This window comes from Falco cherrug, chromosome 5, assembly GCF_023634085.1.
Source record: "Falco cherrug isolate bFalChe1 chromosome 5, bFalChe1.pri, whole genome shotgun sequence".
NCBI classification, from domain to species: domain Eukaryota; kingdom Metazoa; phylum Chordata; class Aves; order Falconiformes; family Falconidae; genus Falco; species Falco cherrug.
This window is the reverse complement of record NC_073701.1, coordinates 32,110,809-32,136,978: the sequence shown is the minus strand read 5'-3', so window position 1 is coordinate 32,136,978 and position 26,170 is coordinate 32,110,809. Positions and strand designations below refer to the sequence as shown.

The 26,170-nt window shown below is 43.1% G+C and overlaps 2 protein-coding genes and 1 long non-coding RNA gene across 11 annotated transcripts in view; 1 reads left to right on the top strand and 2 right to left on the bottom strand.

The window, feature by feature from the left end:
- CRY1 (cryptochrome circadian regulator 1) overlaps window positions 1-15,947 on the bottom strand; it is a 38,866-nt gene extending 22,919 nt beyond the window's left edge. For both annotated transcript variants that reach the window (XM_055710683.1, XM_055710684.1), the window contains exon 1: window positions 15,783-15,947. In XM_055710683.1, coding sequence (XP_055566658.1) covers window positions 15,783-15,940 — 158 coding nt within the window. In that variant the 5' untranslated portion in view covers window positions 15,941-15,947. The remainder of the gene's footprint in view (window positions 1-15,782) is intronic.
- Window positions 15,948-16,604: 657 nt separating this feature from the next.
- Window positions 16,605-25,999, top strand: MTERF2 (mitochondrial transcription termination factor 2). Of its 8 annotated transcripts, none has more exons than XM_055710689.1 (4): window positions 16,605-16,662; window positions 17,169-17,237; window positions 20,101-20,287; window positions 24,372-25,999. In XM_055710689.1, exon 4 carries the CDS (start codon window positions 24,403-24,405, stop codon window positions 25,594-25,596), a length of 1,194 nt encoding a protein of 397 aa, XP_055566664.1. In that variant the 5' UTR covers window positions 16,605-16,662; window positions 17,169-17,237; window positions 20,101-20,287; window positions 24,372-24,402; the 3' UTR covers window positions 25,597-25,999. The 8 variants fall into 8 exon arrangements, with proteins under 8 accessions (XP_055566664.1, XP_055566662.1, XP_055566661.1 ...); XM_055710687.1 differs by lacking the exon at window positions 16,605-16,662 and adding an exon at window positions 16,671-17,084; XM_055710686.1 differs by lacking the exon at window positions 16,605-16,662 and adding an exon at window positions 16,671-17,084 and having other exon boundaries at window positions 20,041-20,226.
- On the bottom strand, window positions 19,274-20,369 carry LOC129736121 (uncharacterized). Its single transcript, XR_008732302.1, has 2 exons — window positions 20,256-20,369; window positions 19,274-19,859 (listed from the first exon to the last, which is right to left on the bottom strand). It is a non-coding gene; the product is annotated as an uncharacterized LOC129736121 (long non-coding RNA).
- Window positions 26,000-26,170: the final 171 nt, after the last annotated feature.

The window sequence follows — 26,170 nt, the reverse complement described above, 5'->3', positions numbered from 1 at the left end:
GTACAGCTTAAATAGTCACAATTGCTGTAAAAGAGCTTCTTAAAAAAACAAATGCAGCTCTTTGCAAAAGGATTAAGGAAAGGACTTTGAACAATAATAGAATTTAAATGTTGCTTTCTTTCAAAAGTCTCCAAGCTGAGTCATGTTGGGTGCATTTTCTTTGAAGCTAAATAGTAAAGACCATTTCACATATGGAGTTGAACTAGAAAACCAACTACACCAAGCAATACTGCTCTATTAAGAGCAACAAAATAATTTGAATCTAACCTAGCTTACAATGGACACAAAGCTAGTAATTCCTTAGATATCATTCCTCATAAATTTCTTCCCAACTGAATGACCTTTTCAAGGTTAACATTCCCCAAAGGTAGGAAATAAAATTTTTGTCCTATTCAACAGACATTCATAATCTCCCAAATAGCGATCTGTATTTGCTTCCAATTTTGTGAGCCATACATCACAGCACAAATAGTGTATTTAGCTTCTATGAAGATCTGGATCTTAACTTCACATTCAAAGGGCACCTATTATTCATCTGAACTATTCCCATATAACTAGTAACCACACATCTCAAATTACTCGCTTGTTACAAAGGTCAGCCTCCTGGGTGATAGGCAACTAAGGCTCACAGCTTCCTCAATCTCACTCCCAGTGTCTTCCATTCTTTAATGTATATATTCTGTGATTATCTTTCTCTAATCCAAATCTGATAAATCAAAGTCCTTATTATTTGATTTTAATTCCTTATGCCTAACTCTTTCCAGAGAGAAACTAGGTGGATCCATAAAGGAAAATCCAAGAGCAAACAAATGTATTTGCTGGGGGGGGGAACGACAAACAGCTGTGAAAATAGGACCTAGAAGCCAATTACAAAACTAAGCTACTTGGCAGTACAGAAATGCTCATATTTAAACAAATTTAAAATTCCTTATTCTCATGTACCCTAGTTCTCTTATTTAAATGAGCAGCTCATAAGGCTCTATGTAATTAAACCAGAGCTGGCCTGCTTTATAAAATAGTTCAGCCACGTTATTTTTGGCAATCTAAGCTGTCCATGAGAAAGTAATAGTTACGGCTCATTTCAAAAGAGCAAGCGCAATAACAGCACTATAACAAGATACAGACTTGCAACCTGATTCTGAAGGACAAATTTTATACTGCCCCTCATTTCCTTTAATAAAAGTCTTTTACTTCCCTTGCATTAAAACTACTTTAAGGTTATAATTACTGCTAGTAAGATTTTCACAGTTTTAAGTTTCCCAGAAATGAAACTGTGTTAAATGAATGTATTTCTCAACTACACTGTATAAATTGCAAGCCCTTAAGGTATAATTCCATGATCTCTGGCTTCCCATTATCTAAAAAAACAATAATCTATTAAACTAATAGAAGGGAATTAAGGACAGAGCTAAAATCTAAAAGCAAGCACAGAAATTGGTGTAAAGTTTCAAAACCAAGAAAAACTACCTGAAGCTATTCCTGAAAATATGAATTAAAAATGGCTGGATTTCATCTCTGCGGTGCCCACCTTATGGTGGTCAGCCATTCAACATTATCCTAACTTATCATTGCTACTCTTATGAATCAGAACACCAAAAATGTCTGAACTGGTCTTTCAAAGCTGAAATTAGTCATTTACATTGGAATACAGGGTAAACATGAACAAAATGTGTTCAGGCTTTTGAGTAATAATTATGTAGAAAGAACCAACATTTAAAAAAAAAAAAACAAAACAAACAAATAACTGAAACACAGCTTTTGTTCATTAAGCTGCATAAATCCAGAAAAACTCCACTGTCCCAAAGTTTCTTAGCATGAATAGATTAACAGAAGTAACGGTTCACTTCATGCCGCACAGGCCTTCCACCTCAAAGTCTAGAGCTGATGGAAAAGGTGCACGGAGCTCAGGAACATAAGCCCTGGTAAACAAAACTGAAATATAGCTTGAGGCATAATAAAGGAAAAAAATCCACATAACCTTTAGATAAGCATGCTGCCTTCATTTGCCACAACTGCAGCAGTTCACTGCAATACTGAAGGTCAGGACCAACAGAAAGTACCTCACTTGAAGTAACTAAATTAGTCTATACAACTTACATAGTAAAGTGGAACATTCTGATAACTAAAAATTGATATTCAATCATCTCTGCAGAAGTGACAGTAGTTTAGATGAAGAATTATTTTATGAAGAATGAAAAGTTTATGAGAACAACTATATTCTTATATTTTCCTCATTTTCCCCATCTACCCATTCCTTTCAGAAGATGGCTGTGAATGACAAAAATTCACCTCAGGAACACCAGCCACGGATATTTTTATTACTTTGACTGCTGAATGAACAAAGGTAAACAACTAGAAAACATCATAAACATCATCCTACACAGGATCACTTTATTTTTTCCAGCTTACTTGTGCCGGGGTCAGAATTAACAGCAACACAGAAGATGCAGCCAGGAACACTGCCAATTTGGGGGGGTGTGGGGTGTGGGGGGGTGTGCAGAGGGCACCAAGCCCACCTTCCTTAAAGCATACAAAAACTTTGTTTGAGACAAAGCAGTGAAAATAAGAGCAGTTGAATATCAAGACAAACTGTTAGAATTCCAGAAAAGAGATACTCCCACAAGAAAAATTTCTTTTTTTAAACTCCAAAGTTATTCCTATAGACAAAAAAGTAGGGGAGCATTTGTAGGCTCTGTACTCCGGAAACATAATCACCATTGATAAGCATTATGGCTATGCAGAAACTTCAAGCAAGAAGAGACATTCCCCACTAGAGGTCAAACGGAAGAAAAAAAAAACTTATTTACTTTAATCCCTATACATGCAACAACAAAGGGCAAGACCAAAGAGGGGGAAAAGAAGGGGGTGGGGGGTGGGACATGCAGGGGGAGTCTACAGTCTGCAGCTTTCATTGCTATGTCTCATAACCTGATCGTTTCCTTACACAATTCATAAGAAGAACATTTCAATATGAATCAACAAAAATAGTTTCCTAAAGTAGGTCGTTGCTGCAGCAACCAGGCGCTGTTTGGACTACTCCCCGCCACAATGACCTACTTTTGCAGTTAATACGTAACCACTGTAGTAGGACCCGAATTTCTTCTTCCCTTCAGAGCCACTCCAAGAGGATTTCCGTACCACAGCCAAACGTTAATCCTAACCGGGAGAAAGGCATCAAGCAGGTACAAACAGCTGGTGGGTTCCGTTCCTCTGTGTCATATTTAGATCTGTTGGCTGCTAAAGGTTAAGTGAAACCTAATGTGTGCTTAGAGTTCATGAAGCACCGAGCCAATGTTCAAAACCGGAGGAGCTGATTAAAAAAACAGAAGGGGAAGGTGTCAAAACAGCAGCTCATGAACAATGTGTCCCTCAGAGCCAACAGCTGGTGGCAAGCTTCAGCCCAAACAGGCTGCCTCAGTACTGCCATCCAAGCACAAGCTAACGGACATAATCCTTTATTACAGGTCTAAATAACATAAATCTGCATAAAAGAAAAACCCTTGGGAATGACCGGTAAAGATAACACGTTTTTAAACCCTGTTCAACGCTGCGTGGACTGTGGAGTGGGGACATGCAAAGGTACCACACAAACCCAGGAAGTAATGTTTACAATTACTTAATTTCCTGTTTATTGTTGCTGTTAATAACCACTAATCTTATGACAAAGAAAAAAAGGTCACCAGTGCAACTTCCCATTGCACTATATTTTAACCTCATGAAGGAAATAAAGATTATCTCTCTAGAAATAAACCTACAAGCTTCAAACATCGATCACACTGACCTGTACATAGGTATTTTTTTTATCAATTCCTGCAACCCCCAAGTTCAAAAGCTTTCATTCAAAGTAAAAATTTAAGAGGCAGGCACAAGAGACTAACACTACTTCCAAGCCTAAGACAACTCATTCCAACAAAAGGCAAGCTATGCATAACCATACAGTACATCCTAATTAAAACTTCAGTTAACAGAAAGATTCAGACAGATATAGCTCATACTAATAAAGTAGAAAAACAAAGCACATGCAGCAAAGCTCTCCAAAACTTACTTTACCTTAAGCCTTCTCAAAACTTTTAAGTTCAGCAGGAAAAATGCTAGCATCAATGGCAACATGGTACTGCAAGTATAAAAGTTTTTGCAGCTTCCCCCCACACTTTCACTTGTAAGTCATATATGAGATAATTCCTTCTGCAATTCTCATACTCCTCAAACAGAACAAAAAAAAACCCTAAAAATTATTTTTATTTTATCATTGCACTTGACAAGCCATAGAGCAGCAACTGCAAAGGTAGGATTCTGGAAGAAAGATGGAGTAGTAGAAATAAAAAAAAAAATACCACAGAATTATGGAAAAAATCAGAAAGGCTGCTGCTGCAAGAGCAAGATCTGATCACTAGCATCACACTTCAGTTTGAAAGCATGACCTCCAATGCCAAAAAAGCAAGCTCCGTTGTGCTGTCTCATATGGTAGTAGTAAAGAACTGGAGTCAAACTTTCAGTAAATGCAGCTTTGAGGAACTTTTCTTTGGCAAACCAACACAGTGTTTCAGAGTTGACACTGAAAAAGAGACGCTGGTGGAGTTGTATTTCAAAGAGTGCAGAAAGCCAAAATCTGAAGTATAAAAATAGGAACATCCACACTGTCCCCACAAACTCATGATTTTCTTCACGATTTAGAAGAAAAACACAGTAATGATGAAATAAAGTACTTCTCACCAGTAAATTTATTGCCAACCAGCTAACAGAAAGGAAATTTCATTCAAATTAAATAACCCTGTTCACTGAAAACCACCATGACTGTATGATCAAAACTAATTTTATACAGGTCTCCTCAAATTAGGAAAGCCTTAAAAAAAAGGGGGGGGGGGGAATATACTACAATTAAAGCTAGACTAGCAATAGCACAGTGATTTACAACTTTTTCCTTTGTAATAAACTGAAGGTTTACTACACATTAGTAGATGTTTCCAGTGAAAGAGTATGCTGGAGAAAAGAAAATTAGTTAAGTCACTCACAATGAGTCATTAGATAAAGGTTTTATTCTTCATAAAATAATTCTTCATGAGAACAACTATATTCTTATATTTTCCTCATTTTCCCCGTCTATCCATTCCTTTCAGAAGATGGACATGAATTACAGAAATTCACCTCAGGGATATCAGTCACGGATATTTTTATTACTTTGACTGTTGAAAGAACAAAGGTAGACAACTGGAAAACATCATCCTACACAGGATCACTTTATTTTTTCTAGTTTACTTGTGCCGGGATCAGAATTAACAGCAACACAGAAGATGCAGACGGCAACACTGCCAATTGAATGGAAATAAAAAAAAAAAAAAAAAAAAAAGGAAAAGGGGAAAGGGGGCACCAAGCCCACCTTCCTTGAAGTGTATAAACTTTGTTGGAGACAATGTGGTTAAAATAAGAGCAGCTGAATACCAGGACAAACTGTTAAGACATATGGGGACTAAAGCAAATAAGATTTGTTTTTCTTCAGTTTAATAGGGAACTACGGGAGAGGGTCCAGCAGAGGCCGCAAAGATGGTGAGGGGACTGGAGCATCTCCCTTTTGAGGAAAGGCTGAGAGAGCTGGGCACATTTAGCCTGGGGAAGAGAAGACCGAGAGGAGATCTTACCAAGATCTACAAATACCTTAAGGGCAAATGTCAGGAGGATGGGGCCAGGCTCTTTTCAGCAGCGCCCAGTGACAGGACAAGGGGCAATGGGCACAAACTGCAGCACAAGATGGTCCAGCTGAATATGAGGAAGAACTTCTTTGAGGGCAACAGAGCAGTAGGACAGGCTGCCCAGAGGGGTTGTGGAGTCTCTTCCTTGCCTGGATGTGACTCTGTGCAACCTGACCCAGGTGACCCTGCTTTACAGGGGGTTCAACTAGGTGGTCATCCAGAGGTCCCTCGCAACCCTGACCATTCTGTGATTTAAGGAAGCATTCACAGGATTTGGGATATACTGGGTAACAGCAGAAAACAGCTACACTGTCTAAAAGGAAACACAGATAAACCACAGTTAACTATATCTTACTAAGCCTGTCATCTACTGACAAATAATGACGGAAAGCCACAGGAATTATGCCTAGGCAACCCAAATAAAACAAATAATTCAGGTTACATCCTTTGCTTGATCATCCTCATTAAGACCTGGATAGTTTCAAACCCCTTGAGTTCACTAATAGAGACTTAGAAAAACAAAGAACAAAACCAAAATGCAACCTCCTCCCCAAAGACCCTTCTGAAACCTGGATGGCAAAAATTACTCCGTAAAATATTTTATTTTAAATGCATATCTCAATTTTACAGATGTAGAATCATGCTGCTCTCATGAGAGGGGAAGAAGGGTAACAAAAGTAGGCAATCTCTGTTAAAAGCTGTATTGTTCTCTTTTCTACTTTAAGACTACTAGAAAAAATTAGTTTCTTTAGTGTCAAGAATGTGAAATATGAAGGAAAAAAAATGTAAAAAAAAATAATCACTTGATGCCACAGAATTTACAGACAGAAAATTTCAACTCCAAGTAATCTCACAAGGTAACAAAGGAAAGAAAACTTTCACTCCATTCTTCAATCAATCCAATGTATTGGAAATCAAATCATTCACTATTTTTAATGCCAGCTGCTCTATAAAAGGGAGCCTCACAAATCTCTATACACTTCTCCAGTACTTCAGAACTGCACAGATGGCGAAACTGAGATAAAGCTTGCCATGGTGTTCTATGTCTTTAGCGTATAGAGAAATTGTGCAGACCATGATCATGTTTTACAAACTATACAAGGCACAAAGCAACCTACCTACATGGAGTTACCTGTTTATTTACTCATCTTTCTGATGAAAGTTGCCCTATTTCTGTTCTTTCAATCATTATTTTGCCCCTATCAACTGCAGCACAGTTTACCCTTCACCTAGAAGGTAAGTAGAATATTGGCATTGGCATTAAGAAAGAAAAAATATCTGCAAGCACTGAACTCCACAGGTTCCTTTTTATAAAAAAAGTAAAGCATTTCCTAGGTCATGAATTCCATGCTTTGGATAGATAACAGACAGAAAAATCCAGGTTTTCCTTACAGGAGTTGTTCCTATGTAGCCTGTGGTGTAGATATTTCATCTCCATCACTGAAGAATCAATAACATGTATTCATACTTCACAACTTCCCCATTTGAACTTAAACAGACTTTTTCCAGTATTTTCAGTTTTCCTTTTGAAAGGATAGGAGTCTGTGTTCTGAAAGGAATCAAACTTACAGTGCAAGAATTTTGCAGCCTTTACTCTTCACGGCTGTGTAAGAGTCAAAAACATACCAACAGATGTTAAAAAAAGGAATGCATGTGACTGAACAATAAAGGAAATGCTTTCCTATTTTATCTTGGTGTTTCTTGATTTTTAAGTTTCAACAGCAGGCCCAGAAAATTTCTTCAGTTGAGTTGCAGAAGAAAACTGCTAACAAAAGCTCAGGTGCACATGATATCACATGCCTGTCAACACAGAAATCAGACTTGCAGGACACATCCTGACCAACATCCAACTGGAAGAAATCAGTTCCGTCTCTGGTGATCTGAACAGGTCCCATGCTATTGTGAGGAACTTGTTGCATTAGCACTTTTCAAAGAGATTACAAGCAACATTTTGACACCTAAATTAACTTTTGAAACCCTGAGTATAATGACATTCTTATATCCTACCCAGGTTTACCAATATAGACCTTCAGACCTCTCAATTACTAATGGAATTTAAAGAAAAGAAAAAAAAAGAATCAAAGTATAGAATTTAAGGAAGAAAATGCTTATTCTAAGAAACACTGTTCACTGCAGTTCTGCTACTGCCTAAATTAATGCTAACAAAGCTCATGTGTTAATTTCTATTATCTCTCCATTAGTAATTGGTATGCTTTCAGATTCTTAACTGTTCCAAAAGTATACATACACATGTAGGCTTTTGCCACAGCTGTCTCCATTTACACATACACTTGAAACAGAACATTGCAATATTGACCTGGTGTCCCCAGTCCTTTCTGGTCCATCCTTCACTTCCACTCAAGCTTTATTCCTGCATAAAGAAGCATTTACACACACAAAACTCAAAGCAGTGAAAGCAAATGCTTAATGGTGACCTGAAAATTATACATGGAGGCTTCGGGGTTAGAAGAACATTGCAATTATAGTTCACCTGTTGACCTAGATTGCAAAGAACTTGAAAGCCAGAAGTATACCAAAGCACACAAACTAACCTTGCTCCACATTTCAATCACAGCTCTGAAAAATGTAAGTAAAATGTGTTGCACCAAAACACCATGAGGTCCTTACCCTGGTACTCAAATCAAGCCTTTTCCTAGAGGTAACCAAAGGCACGGCTATTAAACTTGCTAAAATGTGATATGCAGATTACTAAAGTAATAAACACAAAGCCACATACTCCCACACTACTTACACAACCAATTCATGCTCAAGCTGACTTTTGCCTTTTTAGGTCATCATGGGAAGGTGACAAAATTCCCTAAAATAAAGTTTATTTCAATATACAAATTAATACATCACAAACTTTACATGTGACTTCCACATGGAAAAAATGCAGCTTGACCTTCCTCCTATCATGGGTTATATAACTAACCTGAAAACCTGCCAGGCATTAAGAGAGTATGGAAAAAAATCACCTTCCTTGAACATAAAGGTTTCAATGCTGTAGATGAACTGTCAGAAACCAAAAAGTTCAGGTGATACAATGATAAACAGCTTTTTCTGCAATATTTGCATTATGAAGTATGTTTAAAGAGTAGCTTCCATTGGTAGGAACACGGACATTTTCATAATCTGGAGGAAAATACACTTTATTGCATAAAAATAGCCAAAAGGGGATAGTAATATGTAAAATCATTTGCTTTGAAGAACTGATGCAGAATTCTTTGACACTGCCACACACTGATCTGTTGGGGAAAAAAAAATAAAATAAATCTGTATTCTTGACTGCCTAAAAAAAAAAAAAAGCTGCTTTCATGTTCCTCACAGATGGTGTTTGTTGGGACTTATCACCCTCTCCTTTTATGACCAGAGGAGGTAACACCACAAGTTGCAGACAGATTACCTTCCCCTGCTCAAATAATGTGATCTATTAAGGCTTACATAAAATGAAATAAAAATAGATTTCTGGTCCCAAGAGAAGGAAGACTGAAATAATCCTACAGAATTGCTTCAAGATAGCATTTATCCCTTGATACTCAAGGTCCACCTGCTACTCTAACATATCAAAAACACTCTACCCAGATCTTCTCTTGATATCCTCAAATTTAGTGATCAGTGATGCATAACGAGATCTCCAAAACCTGAAATCTTCTTAACCTGAGGAATTAAATTCCTTCAAGATCAATCTTGCAGTCAAAAAGCAAATTGTATAAACGCTCACAATAATTTTTCTGGCCTATAACTTGTTTTTTTAAGTAGCAGTTGTTATTGAACACATCATATAAAATTGGATTTTCAGTAGCACCTGCTCTTTCCAGACCAGCCATTGCAGACTTCCTATCCAATTTAACAAGTTACATTACAGAATCTAGCGATACAAGATCACTCACCAAAATAAGCAAACAAGCACAGTGTAATTTCTCAGATGGCTGGGTTATTTCTCACATTCTGACAAAAAATAAATCCAGCCTTTCCCCTATCACAGTAAAAAGCCCAATACTTATTCTTGACAATATAACTTCAAAGGGTGTCAACAAATGGCAAGCCACAGAAGAAATTAATAATCACCTTCCAAAAAACACCTGATGGTTACTACACATGTGAGCAATGCAGGTCACAGTTATATGGCCATTTTAATCTGGTTCAGATTCACATGCGCTGAAAGAAATGGTACCTACCCTTCCCACTCTCGCCTCTTCATTACTACTACCGTGACCTTTTTGCTGGCACAATCTACCACAGAGGTAATTCCACCAAAACTGGTAACTAATCTCTTTTGGATGGGTTGATGAGCTAACCTGGTTCACCACAGGGCTGTGTGTTATCACGAAAGGGTGGAACCACCCTTTTCATTAACACTGCAGGATTAAAACCGTGAGGACATACGTCAGTGTGGTTCAGTGACGTACTTTGTAAATCATAGACTAGATCATAACAAGATGAATTACAGAAGGAATTGCTGAACTCTCGGCACTCTGGGGGGAGACAGGGCTTTCTGTGAAAGAGGACGGGGGGCAGCCACGACACGTGGCACTGAAAGGTCTCTCCATTCTAACCCCTGGTACCACTGAACTCCCATCTGAACACACAGCTTCTGAAAACAAGTTACCGCTCTTCGATAACAGATCTTGTAATTTACAGATTAATTACTCTCCATTTAGTGGGCTGGCTGGACAGAAGTGCTCCAGGTTGCGCACTGCACTAGAGTTGCAGCCACTCATTAAAAGGTATGATGAGTTGTGCTGGCTTTTGCGTGGCAAGGTTTTGGTAGCAGGGGGCACTACAGGGGTGGCTTCTGTGAGAAGCTGCCAGAAGCTTCCCCCATGTCTGATGGAGCCAGTGCCAACTGGCTCCAAGACAGACCTGCCACTGGCCAAGGCCGAGCCAATCTGCAATGGTGGTAGCGCCTCTGGGATAGTGTGTCTAAGAAGGGGGTGGGGGGGGACGCACTGTGCCACAGAAACTGCAGCCAGAGAGAGGAGTGAGAGTGTGAGAGCAACAATTCTGCAGACACCAGGGTCAGTGCAGAAGGGCAGGAGGTTCCCCTGCAGCCTGTGGTGAAGCCCACGGTGAGGCAGGCTGTGCCCCTGCAGCCCATGGTGGTCCACGGTGGAGCAGATACCCACCTGCAGCCCATGGAGGGCCCCATGCCGGAGCAGGTGGATGCCTGAAGGAAGCTGTGACCCCATGCAAAGCCCACACTGGAGCAGGCTCCTGGCAGGGCCCACAGAGAGAGGAGCCCAGGCTGGAGCAGGTTTGCTGACAGGACTTGTGACCCCATGGGGGACCCACGCTGGAGCAGTTCACGGAGAACTGCAGCCCATGGGAAGGACCCACGCTGGAGCGGTTCATGAAGAACTGTCTTCTGTGGGAGAGGTCCCACATTGGAGCGGGGGAAGAGTATTAAGGAGTCCTCCCCCTTAGGGGGAAGGAGCAGCAGAGACAACCTCTGATGAACTGGCCACAACCCCCATTCCCCATCCCCCTGCACCACTCGGGGACAAGGAGTTAGGGAAAATGAGGAGTAAAGTTAAGCCTGGGAAGAAGGGAGGGGTGGGAGGATGGTGGTGTTTTGTTTTTTGTTTTAAGTTTTGGGTTTATTTCTCATTATGCTACTCTAATTTGATTGGTAATAAATTAATTTTTCTCCCCCTCGAGTTGAGTCTGTTTTGCTTGTGGCAGTAATTGCCGAGTGATCTCCCTGTCCTTCTCTTGACCCACAACCCACATTTTCTCTCCCCTGCCCAGTTGAGGAGGGCAGCGACAGCAGCTCTGGTGGGCACCTGACATCCAGCCAGGGTCAACCCACTCCACAGGTATGTCTAGAACACAGCACAGGAGTACTGAGGTTCCCTTGTGGACCTGTTACAACCTGACTATAGCAGCAGAGCTCAGCACAGGCTACCCACCCTGTAAAAGAAACACAAAATATCTACAGAATACATACAAAACTAATGTTACTCCCAAACCTGACATACATCTAGCTTTGCATACGAAAAACCAAGAGCGTTTTCTCTATATTTTAGATGACTGCCTTGATGCTAAATATTTCATAAATCAAACAGATTTTCATCCTAAGTGCTACCCACAAAAACAAACTTAAAGGAATGTTTTTAGCAGAGAAGTCATAATTTTGGTGCACTCCTTTTACATACCAAGCACATCACCAAAACTAACAAAGTATGATACACAAATTCCACCTGCCTGAATTACAGATATATTTAAAACTGAAATCACTAATAGAATAATTCTATTGACAAACCTTCTTCACCAATCCCACATCCAACAAACAGGTTTCTATAGGACAAAATTGCCTACATAACCTGGAGATACAAACATATTTTCAAAACCAGCTGGACAGAATAGTAAAATTTAACAGATGCTACAGAAGAACATCCAAGTATTAACTTTCTAAAACAAACTCGCATTTCCAAGAATTGCAGTGATTGTCCTGGAAATGAAACTTATTTTTTGCTCAGGTTTTTAATTTTTAATATGCTTCGAGGTATGAATGTTAAGATGTGAGAGAGACACACACACACACACATCACATCTTCTCTTTCTCCTAAATCAGCAGGACTATCTGCCATAACAACAGCAGCTAACTTTGCAGAATGTTGAACACATCAATATTCTTGCAAAATCTACTAGATATATAAAACAAATTTTATTACTCTTATTTTAAAAGTGAAAGTTTTATTTTTTAATCATTCCTGAAAAGAACAAGGATTGGCAAGATTAGTCTATCCATTTTTTAAAAAATCAATTGCTGCATGACAGCCTTTTAATTAGCACATCAAAAACATACATACACACTCAAAAAGACAAACTAAGAAAGTAAATTATTACCCAAAGTAAATTCTTATGCAGCAACTAACAGAATGTTTACATTTCTTTTTAGGTATTGTGATCAATTGCCGCTCTGTACTAAAACCAGGGCTAAATGAACACACACAAACACCAAGTATTGCTTCAGTACTGCTGAACAGGGGATGCCATTCTCCTTATTAAGGAGAAGACTGTGAGCACATATGAACACATTTTTTCATAAGTAGGTAATGGTTACTTATTGGAGTACGTAAGTTACAGTCTGCGTCTGCTGCGCTGACACAATCGGATGCACCGTGATTCTGGTGCCAAAACTTCAAGGGCGATTGACAAAACTTTAAGAGAACGTTAGAGCGATTTACCATTTAGCATCTCTCTCCACAATTTTACTGCACCAAATAACCTCTCTCCCAAGCCTTGATCTGTGAATGACACTGGAAAACTCATTCCATAGAAAAAGCATGTCTCAATGGAAGCACATCTTGATTTATTTGACAGCTTGAAAGAAGGAACAATAAGAAACAGAACCAGAAAAAATGAAGCAAGTTGAGGAAGGCCCTGGTATTTGTTACGTAGCAGTCATGATTTTAGAACAGGTACGCTGAATGCCAGCAGAAAGGAGGTCAGTAAGACCATGTGACTGCTTAGTAATTAGACTTGCTCAATAGTGCAGTTACACAAAAATATTAGTTCATGAGTGTTACATGACTGTTTAAAGAGAAAAAATAAACAGAAAGCATCAATGCATTACAGTCTGCTATATGCCACATTTAACACACATTTTTTTAAAGTGAACCATAACCACTGACTCTACAGAGTCCTGGTTCCTCTACAGAGGAACAATACTACTTCCAACAAGAAACTAAACCTCCTCACTTCTCATATTCTTGCACCATTTTTTCTCAGATCCATTGCTTTAGTCACACTGTGAACTCTTGACAGGCAAGAGGTTTGCCCAGGGCATCAGGACCATAAACTTACCAGAACATACTCAACTCCTGCTGTCAATCAACTGAAACTAAGATAGGACCGCTGTAAATTCACACCAGAAGATTAAATTTGACTCATATTCCAAATGCTGAAGGGTTTCTGCTCCTAATCTCAAATAAAATATTTTTGACTCATTCAACACCCTACTCCACAGGCATGTAAGCAAGGATCTTGCTCAAAGTGATAAAATTCTTGATTGTTAATTACAAGCGCCGAGTGAGACTGGCAAACCAAAACACTGCATCTTAAGTCTTGTATATGCATACTGTGAATATGGGTGTTACTACTGGTTAAAAAATGGCTCATTAAAACCACTGGAACATAAAATGGATTCATTCCAAACTAGTAACAGTTCATTTAAAAAAATAATATTGAGATTAATAAACATACAGGTCTAGCAGACAGTTATTCTATAAAGTTACTGTACTTCTAAGCTTGAAAAAAAAGGAAGATCTCACAAAACCAGGCTACGCAGGCAGTGGGATTTCCTACTCAAATCCACATGCAGCATGTGCCTTGAGTTAATTTGAGTCCCAGAAGATTGTCTGAAAGTGCTTTGGATAGGGGAGTTGTAATCTACCCTTCTTTTGGGAGATCTTCATTGGGGGTGGGGAGGTGCAGAAGCACACAAAGCCAAAGGACTAGAAGAAAAATAAACCCACATCACCAAAACCTCACTCCCTCTAACTAGCAACTAAAAAAAGATTGTTTTCTTTGAACGCAAAATGCAGGCAGGGACTACTTGTCCTTTTAGAACACTCTGAAAGTACACCAACTAGCAATCACTGTGCGTGTCTATCACACACAAATGTAACCAAGATCAAACGTGTTAGATAGTCATTGAAGAACCAGGGCAGCAGCACTGAAGACATGAACTTCCTTTCACTAAAATCAAAGTTCACATTAGTCTGTCATTCACTACCTCCAAGAATATAACCAAGAACAGTTTGGCATTTCAATTGCAAAACACATTAGAAACTAAAAGTCCTCTTAAGACATGTGATTTCCTTAACACTTTGACATGCACCAGTCGCCTACATTCTTTTAAAACTTCAGTTGCTCCAGCTTCATCTGTAACACTAAGACCTCTGAGCTTCCTTTATTTAAGTCAGGATTTGTTATTCCAAAAAACCTCAACCCCTTCAAACTAAAAAAAAACTAAAAAGCTTCTATAAAAGAAATTTACATAATGACCCTGAGATAAGGGAAGTATCTAACAACTATTATTCTTAAGTAGTATGAACATTATATTTGTCAGTGAAAATGGAAGAATAACCATCAAGTTCACAGAAAGCATTTTTTGCGTTTCTGCCTTCCAAACCCCAGGAATAGTTCCAAAAAACCCCAGCCTCCAAAGGTAAGTTACCTTTCTGGTAAAGTATTTAATGACCTGGGATAGAAGTTATTAAATGTGAAAGAAATAGCCCTTGAAGAGAAGTAAACCGAGCTGAAACCCAAAGTATCTGAACTTTGTAATTCTTCTGTGACATGGTGCTGAGCCAAGTTTCATTGTGCTTGTTCCGTAATGAGGCAATTCCCTGCGCCGCAGTCGGGGCAGGCTCAGCTCACAGCATGTCAAGTCTCTGACACTGGATGGACAGACACCAGAACACCACTGCACCACCAGCCCTTCCAAAAGGGTAACAATTTCCACACCCCTAGTGATGCTTTAACTAATCTCAGAGAACAAGTCCGCACGGGAACCTCTGCCTTATTTTGGCACACAGTCAGCACGGATGACCAAGTCACGACTGCACAGGCAAGTTCATTTTTGCACTAGGTAGGACTACACCTGGCTTGAAGGTGCAGGAATAGATCCGCACCTTCGGGAAAGGGAGGCTACTACTCTTCCCTGCAGGAAAGCTACTCTCGGAAATTACTTTTGAATGAATCAAGCAGCTTCCCAGTTTTTCAGAACGGGGCCACCCTACGCGGGGTTTCTGGCTGCCCAGAGGTGCCAAAGCCAGCCCCCGGGCGCCGCTCCCGGAGCGGGCAGCCCGCAGCAGCCCCGCTCCGCGTTCCAGCACCGAACCGCCGGCCCGGGGAGGGGAAACAAGAGCCCCCCCGCCTCCGAGAAACCAGGGCCTGCCGCCCCGCACTCCGCCGGGGGCTTCCCCGCTCCCTCCCCCGCTCCCCCGCCGCCGCAGGGCCGGGCACACAGCACAGCCGCCGGGGCCGCGGGGAGGGCGAGGGAAGCCAGCGCGGGCGGGGGGGTGGCGGGGGGCAGCGTGACCGCATACATAACGCGGGGATTAGGGCCCCCGCCCCCGCACTCACCGCCACCTGTTGATGCCCACGTTGGAGGAGCCGGCGAACCAGGGGTCCAGGATGTAGACGCAGCGGACAGTGTCGGCGCCCTGGATGCACTCCCGCAGCGCCGGGTTGTCGTGGAGCCGCAGCCCCTTGCGGAACCAGTGCACGGCGTTCACCCCCATGCCGCCGCCGGGCCGGGGGCGCGGGCGCTCAGCGGGAACCGCCGCCACCCGCGGGGCCGCTCATGGCGCGGCGCCGCCGCTCGGCGCCCGGGCGAGCAACGGGACGAGCGGCCCGCGGGGGCCTCGCCTCGGGCGGCTCTAGGACCCGGTGGAGGCGGCGGGGGCGGCCGCCCGGCGGGGACGCATCACCCCGCGGAGCCCCCGCGCCGGGGAGAGCTGAGACGGACGGGGGAAGAGCGGGATCCGGCGGCCGCTTCGGCGCGGCGGGCCCCCTCCGCTGTCTGCCCGCGGGAACCGGCCGTCGGTGCCGGCCGCGCGCGCCTCGTGCCCGCCGGCAGCCGCCGCCTCGCCGCTCGCCCTGTGACTGCGCCGGTCGCCGGTGCTCCGCCGGCCGCCCCGCCCCGCCCCCCGCCGCCGATTGGCCGGCCCCACCCCCACGTGACCGCCGGCCCTCACGTTTCTGAAGTGTGTTTACTACCGGCGGAGAGGGTGGCGGCGCGGGGAGAGCGGGCGGTGGGCCCGGCCGATCCCGCTCCCGCGGCGGGGCGGCCGGCGGCCGAGGGGGGCCGCGATCCCGGCGGGAATCCCACCCGCCGGGGCGGTGCGAGGCGGTGGGCCGCGGCGGGGAGGGGCGCCGGGGGCGGGGACCGGGCCCACCCCCGCCCCCAGCTCGGGGCGGCGGGACCCGGATGAGCACGGGGCTCCGAAGAGGCTCGGCGGAGGTGCTGATCCCTGCTGGGAGGCGCGCGCCCGCGGGAGAGCGGTTACGGAGCGCCCTGCGCGCGCCCGCGGCGGGGGCTGCGCATGCGCGGCGACCCGGCTCCCCTCACCCACCCGCGGCGGGGACGGCGGCGCCTGTGGGCCGGGCCGGGCCTGGCCGATCCCGCCGCACCCCCCCCGCGGGGCCGAGGCGGGGCGCTTATGTAAGCGTGTGCGCGGGGAGCCCGGCCGGTGCGCGCGGCCTCCGCCCGGGCCGGGCCGCGGTGCGCGCTGCCGTGCCGTTGCTTACGGAACGGGCCGTGCGCCTGTCGCTGCCCGCTGCGGCCCCGAGCTGCTGCCACAAGAGCTGGGCCAGGGCCGCTGAGCTGGGCCGTGCCGTGGCACGGGGAGCAAACGCGCTTTCCAGCCAGTTCTGCGCAGCAGAGTAAGCTGCAATGATCTCCGGCACTGTTAGTAAAGCCATTATGAGTAAATGGTGTGTATCTAACGTCTTCTCTTTTAATTACAGAGCTCAAATCGAGGTCTGCATGCTGCCGACGCAGCCGGTTGCCCTGCATCTGCCCGTGGTAGCTGCCAGGTATGGCTAACTGCGGAACAAGGCATCACACCAACGGCACTGGATAGAGCGATTTTGAGTCCTAACAGGGCAGCTGTAGATGCAGATCTGAAAATCAACCTCCACCTGTAGATTGTGACTCAAATCTCCAGATTCCAGGGTGTTCATACAGAATGGGTAGCCACAGCAAGAGGGGTCTCATTAGAAGTAACAGCTCTTAAGTAAAAGGCAGAGGACTTGCATCAGCCATACTGACCTCTCCTGACTTCCAGTATTCCAAAGCAGGATGGTACTTTAAGAATTGTAGTTGCTCCTTCCACTAAAGTCTTTTTTTCTGCTGAGATACACAGAAAGTAAAAGCAAAATCAACAAAAAGAGACATGCATCATGTGTCTCCCTTCATACTTTACTCACTTGGAATGACTTAATGTCATTAATGATTAAGGCATGCTAGCAGCAAAGGCCCCAGCCATGATTGGAATCCCTTCCTATTTGGTTTTATACAAAATTTATTTCTAAAAAGTGTGGAGGCCAAACTGTTCCTAAGCACTGATTTTAACAATAGCATAAATTATTATGAGATTTTCAATTATTACTTTGTCATATGTAGAACACCATATTCCACACCTCGTCATTCTGGTGGAAGAAGAACATAACAGCATCCTGTCTTTTACCCTTGCTGCAACTCAAACCTGGGGCACCTGCATTGTTGTAACGTTGAGCATTGTTCTCTCAATACAAAACATGTTCTTCCTTGCATGTTTTTTTTTTTGTTCTTAAGAAATGTAAAATATTTGGTGAATAATCTGCAAAGAAATAAAATAGAAAAAGAAATCCCAGTAGTTAATGACCACTTTCCATCAAATTCCTGTAATTTTTGAGCTCATGGAAGAAGATAGATTCCTTCAAAATGAGAAAAGTCATCTCACAATACAGGTTTTATTTCAAATTTTGAAATCGCTTTTTCATACTCCATACGTTCCCTGCTAGTTCCTTACAAGGCTGTGATGCTGAAGATGGCCCTGAATAAAGTCCAGCATCAACTGATCTGCCTTCTTGGGAATACTAAGGTGGAGGCAGCCCTCCCTCGCTAGACCTTACGGTTTCATAACCAAATTGCAACCATGGAAACCATCAGTCTATAAGCCCTTTGTTGCTACAGACTAAATAACAACTGTAGTATATGATTAGCATATCATTATGTCAAAACACCACTGGCCCTAGCCATACCTTCTGTGCTAGACTGTTTGTTCTTGATTTAAAAGTGGAAGGAAGGTGAAGAATATATTAATTAAAATACTGTATCTCAAGGGAAGAGTGTCTCCAAGCTAGTAGAAAAAGAAAATAGAATCACAGTTAATCAAGGAACTCGTACAAGTAAACCTCACTACTGTGTTCTCTTGTGGATAATTCTTTTAAAGAACATTATTGCTAATTTAGCTAATTTAGCCCAGACAGTGATCGCAAAAATCAAGAGAGTGGGGAGGAGTCAGAAGGGAAAAAAGAAACATGAAGGTGTGAAATGACAAAAACATAAAGCAGCAAGTATACGATACATTGTGTATTACAAATTAGAAGCATTTTTAGATACATGTTTCTAATGTGGTTGTATGTCATTTATATTAACAAAAATTGTTAACTGTTCTTGAAGCAGCAGTTATGTAGGAGACCAAGGCTGAACTGGGTTCATAGAGCATGGTTTCTTTCTATAGCAGTTCTCTTCTGCATTAGATCTTTTTCATAGATCTAATAGAGACTATTGAAGATGTAGCTGACAAAAGAAGTGTTCCCAGAGAGAACAGTACTGATTTTTACTGTCTGAAGGATGTGGTTCTGCAGACCAAGGGTTAGTTGAAAAAAAATCCTAACATGCCTAGAAAAAATCTTTCCAGTCTGGGTATCATTTATGTTTCTCTGCTGATTTGTTACTCTTAAGTTTAAATAAAGTAGATAGAGCTGAAAAAACTACGATAGAGGAAGATGATTCTCACCATCACAGCTCATTTAACTTCTGAAACACCACCAGCAAAAGACTATAAATCCAATGACTACATATGTGAATTTTATTCTTTTATTTTGTGGTAAATGCAGTGATACGGAAGAAATTATACAGATGTAAGACAAGCCTCCCGTCATCACATCAGCATGCCTCTCATCCAAATTTGATCCTGGAGAGATTTTTCAGGATACCGCTTGCAAAAAGAGCAGAAGCATCTTTGCAGAGGTTAACATGCTTGGTATTGGGAGTGGTAGGGCTTTGGTTCCCAGGCAGTGTGTACAGTGGCCGGCGAGTACAGCGACCGGGGTGTGCAGTGATGGGAAGTACAGTGACTAGCAAGTACAGTGACTAGCAAGTACAGTGACTGTTATGTACAGTGACTGGCGTGTGCAGTGACCGGTAAGTACAGTGACCAGCAAGTACAGAGACCGGCGTGTGCAGTGGCCGGTGCATGCAGTGACCGGCGCGTGCAGTGGCTGGTGAGTGCAGTGACCGGCGTGTGCAGTGGCTGGCGCGTGCAGTGGCTGGTGAGTGCAGTGACCGGCGTGTGCAGCGGCTGGCGCATGCAGTGGCTGCTGAGTGCAGTGGCCAGCGTGCTGCACGGGGCACAAGGCCTCAGTAGCCCCAGCATTGCAACTTCAGTCCTGGGTAAATACAAGGAATGATCATTTCTGTTACCGAATCAATAGGATCACTTGCTTTCTCTCAGAACACAGGCGCTCAAGTAGCCTAATTTTAAAACGTTTGTTTCTTTGCTACTGTAATACTTCACAATTATTGATTTTCAATTATTTTTTTTTAACTAAGCTAATTCTCTCTTGCAAGCCGTTTGAACCCAACACCTTTAACTGTTTCTAATCACAACAACGTCTATTTTGACAAGAGGAAGAACCTGAGGTGATGTCGCACCACGAAGCGCCCGTGCAAGCCCCGTTACCGCCCCGGTACAGCGCAGCGCGCGCCGGGAGCCCCGCCACAGCGCCCTCCGGCCCCGCCCGCGGGCGGCACATGGTACGTCCCCCCTCCCCCGCGGCCCGTACCGGTGGTGCGGCCCGGCGCGACGTGGAGCCAGGTCAGGGGCGGCCGGGCAGGTCCCGTCCCATCTCGCTGGCAGCCGGCGCCTCACGGCAGCTGCGGGGCAGGGGGCGTGGAGCGGCGGGCACCGGCCGGTGAGGGAGGGCTCGGCTCGGCCCGGCCCGGCCCGCCGCCGCCGTTAGTTTGGCCTCCCGGGCTTTGAAGACAGGTGCGGCCGTGCGGCAGCGATGCCGGCTGCAGGCGGACGGGGCGGGACGCTGGAGAAGCTGCGTGTGCTGTAAATGGCGCGGCGGGGCCATGGAGGACGCGCGGCCGCGGGCCCCTGCGCTAGGCCGCGGGCCCCAGTGCTAGGCCGTGGCGGCGCCCCCGCCGGGCGGCCCTGGCAGCGGCAGCCCGGCTCGGGGCCGGACGGGGGGGGGCTCTGCCAGGCCTCGCGGGCCGCCTCCCCGGGCCCTCCGCGCTCCAGCGCAGCCCGAAGGGCGGGCGGGGACCGTGCGGGCAGGGGTGGTCCCGGGGGCTGGGCTGCCGCCATTGGGAGCGCTCCGTTTCCGACCTCTGGTTTAAATAGTGTGTGATCCCGCAGATCCAAGAAGCCTTTTCCCCACGAGGAACGGTCGAGCCGGAGAACAGGCAGCCCCGGAGGGGCTGGGCAGGCTCCATCCGTGGGGATTTTCAAGAGCCGAAGGAACGAAGCAGCGTGGTCTTACAGCAGACCCCACCTTGAGCTCTTGAGGTCCTTTCCAACCTGGATTATCCCAGGATCCTCTGTAGTTTTTTTTCTAGAAAGCTTTACTTTCATCTAGCATAATAGAAAAAAAGGGATTTTTTTTTTTAATCCTTTATGTCATTTCCACTGCTGATGCAATGCAAGGATTCATTTATTTGTATCTAAGTGCATAAGTGTGAATGCTTACTCTACTAGGCATTAATCTACAAAACTGCTACCTATTACTGCTCCAGATTTCTTCACAGGCTATTCAAATCCTATCTACCTGCTCTCTTCTAGGTAAATAACGACTCTTCCTGGTTAATTCAAAGTTCAATTTAGGCATTTAGTAGGCTGTAGAGAATTAAACTACTAAGGCCTGGCTACAGTGTGCTGTAATGAGAATGGTAGTAACCAGCATCCAGTAATCATCATACTGTGGCGCTCTAGTGAAAGATTCTGTGAAAAATACAAGCAAGAGGTTGGTGTGCTAATTTTCAAAAGGCAAGATCAGTCTCAAAATACATATTCAGAATTTCTGAATGAAACGAGGGATGAATCAGCTAGCTGATCCTAGCATCCATTTCCTATAGAAGATATCCATAGGAGTCTCATTAAATAATGAAACTTAGAACATCCCTTTGTTGTTCTTACATGTAGGTCACTGCAAGTGTGCTAGCAAGCAGCATCGCAGATAACGTCCAGGTAGACAGTAGTTCAGTTCCTTATTGCTGTTATGACACTTGGTGATAAGGTGCTGCTGGCAGTGAGGGCAAATGTCTTAAGCTGGCTGGTTTTTTTCTTAATATCTTGATTTATAATCCCCACAGCAATATAAGTATGTAAAAAGTTACAGTGGGGGTCTGCATATTAGAACAGTAGTCCAGCATGAGCTTTAAGAGAACTGAACTCCTGGAATAGGTTACATACCCTGGAAATGTGATACTGTCATCTATGTACTCTGAAACACACCAAATCATAACTTTTGATTAATCATCTTCTCAGTTTCTATAGAACACCATGACATTAAAATCCATTCATCTTACTGTGCATGTTACATTTTACTTAGTGCTTTACAAGGGCTCCTGAGTACCCCAGTCAAATGCAGTTTAGCAAATAAAGCTTTCCTTCCTTTTATAGTATTCTGTTTCTGCATAATCCTCGCTAACAATAGGGAAAAAAGTTGGCTATGATGTCAAACATTTTTCAGACAACATAAAGCTTATTTAAAATGAACATAATTATTTCCATGTCAGTTCTTGAAAGAGCACAATTTACTATATCAGAATTTTTTTAAAACTCTATAATAGATAAAGTGACTGCATTACTCATAAGGCAATTTTAACAGCAGGATTACACATTGAAGTAAGAGTCATGGTTAGTTATTTTTCCAGTTTGTACTTTGGAAGTATCATCTGACATCCCAAACAATTTTAACAATACTTTGATTTTGCTGGCAGTTTCCAGCTGAGCTGAAGCATTAATGAAGAAAGCCCTGATCCTTCAGAGGTTTACTTGCTCAGACTGGAGCCACTAAATTCAATAGAGCTACTCAACAAACACAGGCGGTTGTGTCACACTCCCTGTGGAGGAGAGGCTTTAGTTTGCAGTCCCCGTGAAACAGCCACTTTCACAGGGCATGGAAAGGTTAGCACACGAAAAGGATGCTTACAGTGCTTTCAGGGCTATTGGGAAAAATTGCGTGTCTGGTACAGCTTGTTGGACAGCGCTTCTCAAGTCACAAAGTTTATGAAGATAAAATCATTAACCTTGGGTTTATGACACAAGCAGCTTCATTAGGCAATCAGATTTTGCCTGAGAGATTTGAGAATATACTAAAAAACAAGTTGCTGATAAACAGCTCCTGTTAATAACATAAGCTTGCATATAGGAAATTATTATTCTGTCTTATTCTGTTAGTTTATGATGTAGCAATGTAAGAGTCCAGGTTTCAGAAGCTGAAAAACATCAACTTAAAGTCAAAGGTACATTTTCCTGAGATAAAATATTTTGCCCCTGGAAAATATTTAACTTTACCTGGCAACTAGATAGAGGCATTATCACTCAAGTTCTCTAAAGAAACCACATATTTTCTTAAAAGTTGGGCTTTACGGAAGATTGTAGGAGTCTGACATAGCTGTTCCTGCAATGGGCTTCTTGGTTTGTCACGTAGATTAGACTGCATAATCATAATGGTGTTTTCTCTTCTAAAAAAATGTCGCCCCCCCAAATAACTTAATGCTCATGTATGTACTTTATGAGAGGTGAAATCAACTATATAAGTGAAACTGTCAAATGTACAAATGGCATTGTTTTTCTCATTTTCAATTTGAGCAGTTCTAAGCATGTTACCAGCAGCAACAATTTGTGCAAGTATTTCATAGACGAGCAGTTCTCCCTTTTACACTCCATGCTTCTGAAAGGTTGCTATGAAAACATCACCTAGGAAGTTAGAGATACACTTGATGATATCTTTGACTGCTGTGGCTCCTTTAGCCACTGTAGAGCAGGTGGCAGTGCATGTGCTATTGGCGATACCTGGCAGTTGGTTTGAGCAAAGGTGGGGTGTGGGGTTACCCACAACTACCCTATGGTTGCTGTGTGCACAGCCATCCACCTATTCCACAAGGACTCCCTGCCTACCGGGGTGGCTGGCAATGACAGAAGAGACCTAGAGACAGAAATAAAGTGTTAGTGCAAAGGGCAGCTGTAGCAAAGTAGAGGAAGAGACAGGTGAAGGCCTGAAGATGTTAGTGTACTTGCTTCCTCTCCCAAAGTACCAGTGTGCTTATTCAGAACCCACTTAACAGACTCAGCTACTGAAAAACACATGAAGGTTTCAATGATTTTTTTCCCCCAGTGAATTATAGCAAGAATGATTTCAAAGTGCAGTTAGGCTACAAACGGCTGCTGAAGGAGCGCTGGGGGAGTCTCTGACACATGAAGGAACAAGTCACGCTCCAAACAATGCTCAAGAAGTTAAACAGACACATTCAGAAGGGTTAAGGAAGGTATTTAAGCTGCTTTTTAGATTTCATTATTCATTTAATAGAATTATGGTCTTATTAAATTGCATGAAACATTTTTCTAGTATAGTGTTATTACATTACAGCTCACTCACAATGTTAGTTGTAGGAAATGGCTGACAGTTTGGTTCTTGTATGACTGCAGGCATTTATATGGACAGAGCACTGCCCCCACATCAGCTCTGTTGCATCTGCACGTCACTGTTCCAGTGAGGCACCTGTCAGAACACTGACCTTTCAAAAGTACTTTTCCCCCCCTGGTTTTCACATAAAGGCTGAATTTTGTGCTAGTAAAAAACCCTATTTTTGAGAGTAATTTCTTACGCTAGCTCATCTAAATATCAACATGTCTGAGCATTAATTTGTGCCTTAAATGTGTTTTCTTACAGCTGTTCTCTCTCCATAAGGCTGAACTCCACAATGTTGAGAGGAATCGCTCATGGTGCAAAAGGTACATTTACTGTTCTGTTGGCAAGATCTCAATACTGTAACTCGGGACTGAATTTTTTATCAGTATGGACTGAAGTAGCAAACAGAAGCTTCCTAATACATTCCACTTACACAACTGATAGAAAATCAAGAGAAGAAAACAAAAATACCATTGAGAGTCTCTACAGATTGTCAGTTGACATTAATAAAATACGCAAACTAAAGGAATGGGTCCTTCTCCAGGATATGGCCTATGTTAAAGAAATTGCTGGTATCTTACAAGAAATGGGAGCGGATGAAACTGCCGTAGCTAACATTTTAGAACGCTGCCCAGAGGCAATTCTCCATACCCCTGCAGAGGTAAACTCTCAGAGAATTCTATGGCAATTAGTATGCCAGAATGAAAAACAGTTGATTAAATTAATAGAGCAATTTCCAGAGTCTTTCTTTACTACTGAATATCATGACAACCAGAAGGCAAATATACTCTTTTTTCAAGAGTTGGGCCTTAAGAATAATATAATCACCAGGTTCTTGACAAGCGCACCCAATATTTTCTATAATCCTGTTGAGAAAAACAAAAACGTGATAGAGACGTTACAAAGAAGTTACTTAAGTTTAGGAGGTTCTGATGCAAACATGAAGATCTGGATACTGAAGCTATTGAGCCAAAATCCGTTTATTTTATTAAGTAGCTCCACCGCAATCCAGGAGAACTTGGAATTTCTCCAGAAGAATGATTTCACTGACCATGAAGTTCTACAGCTGCTGTCCAAACTTAAAGGTTTCATTTTTCAACTTACTTCTACTGCTATGCAGAAGAGCATGCTCTTTTCCAAAAAGGTCTTTAATTGCAGTGACCAAGAATTAAAACAGCTAGTGCTCAAGTGCCCAGCCCTCCTCTACTATTCTGTTCCAGTTCTGGAAGAAAGACTTGAAGGGCTACTGAAGGAAGGAATTTCTATTGCGCAGATCAGAGACACACCAATGGTGCTGGAGTTGACAACACAAATTGTTCAGTACCGAATTAAAAAACTCTCCGCATTAGGATATGATATAAAGAATGGAACTCTAGAAAGCTTGAATGGTACTAAGAAAGATTTTGAGGTCAATTATGGTAAGATACAATCAAAGAAGGAGAGACCAATTTTCAATCCTGTTGCTCCTATACACACAGAAGATTAATTTGAATACCGTACTTTAAGCAAAAAAAAACCAAAACAACAAAACACTATCAAAGAGAAAAGAGATGGTGGTTCTTTGAGAAGAGCCGAAACAAAAGTAATCTTAACCAGATTGTAGTCTTATACTGTACTTTGCCTTGGAGTAGGTGTTTGGCATAACTTCATTATTACAATTGTAACTTTGTAATACTTTCAAATAATATTGTAGAACCTGGTTATGATAAAGGTTGCTTTTTTCCCCCCAGGGAGTACCTCACATGGGGTTTTTTGGTTCTGTTACATTTTGTTACCTAACAGGGAATTAACTGCTTTGGATTTTCAGCTGTCACTTCACAGTCCAGCCTCTGGTAGTGGTTAGCACAATCTTTATCTGAGAAAGAAAAAATAAAAGGTTTGTTCATCAACTCACTGGTTCACTGACTTTTGGGGAGTCTTCTGGAGTTCCATTCCTTATCGCTGCAGGAAGTAGCTCCAGCTCCCAGATCCTGACCTGCAGCACACTTGGCCTCTTGGATAGGAACGCTTAGCTAAAGCACAGTCTGAGAGTAGGGGCAGGACATAGTATTTTTTTAGTG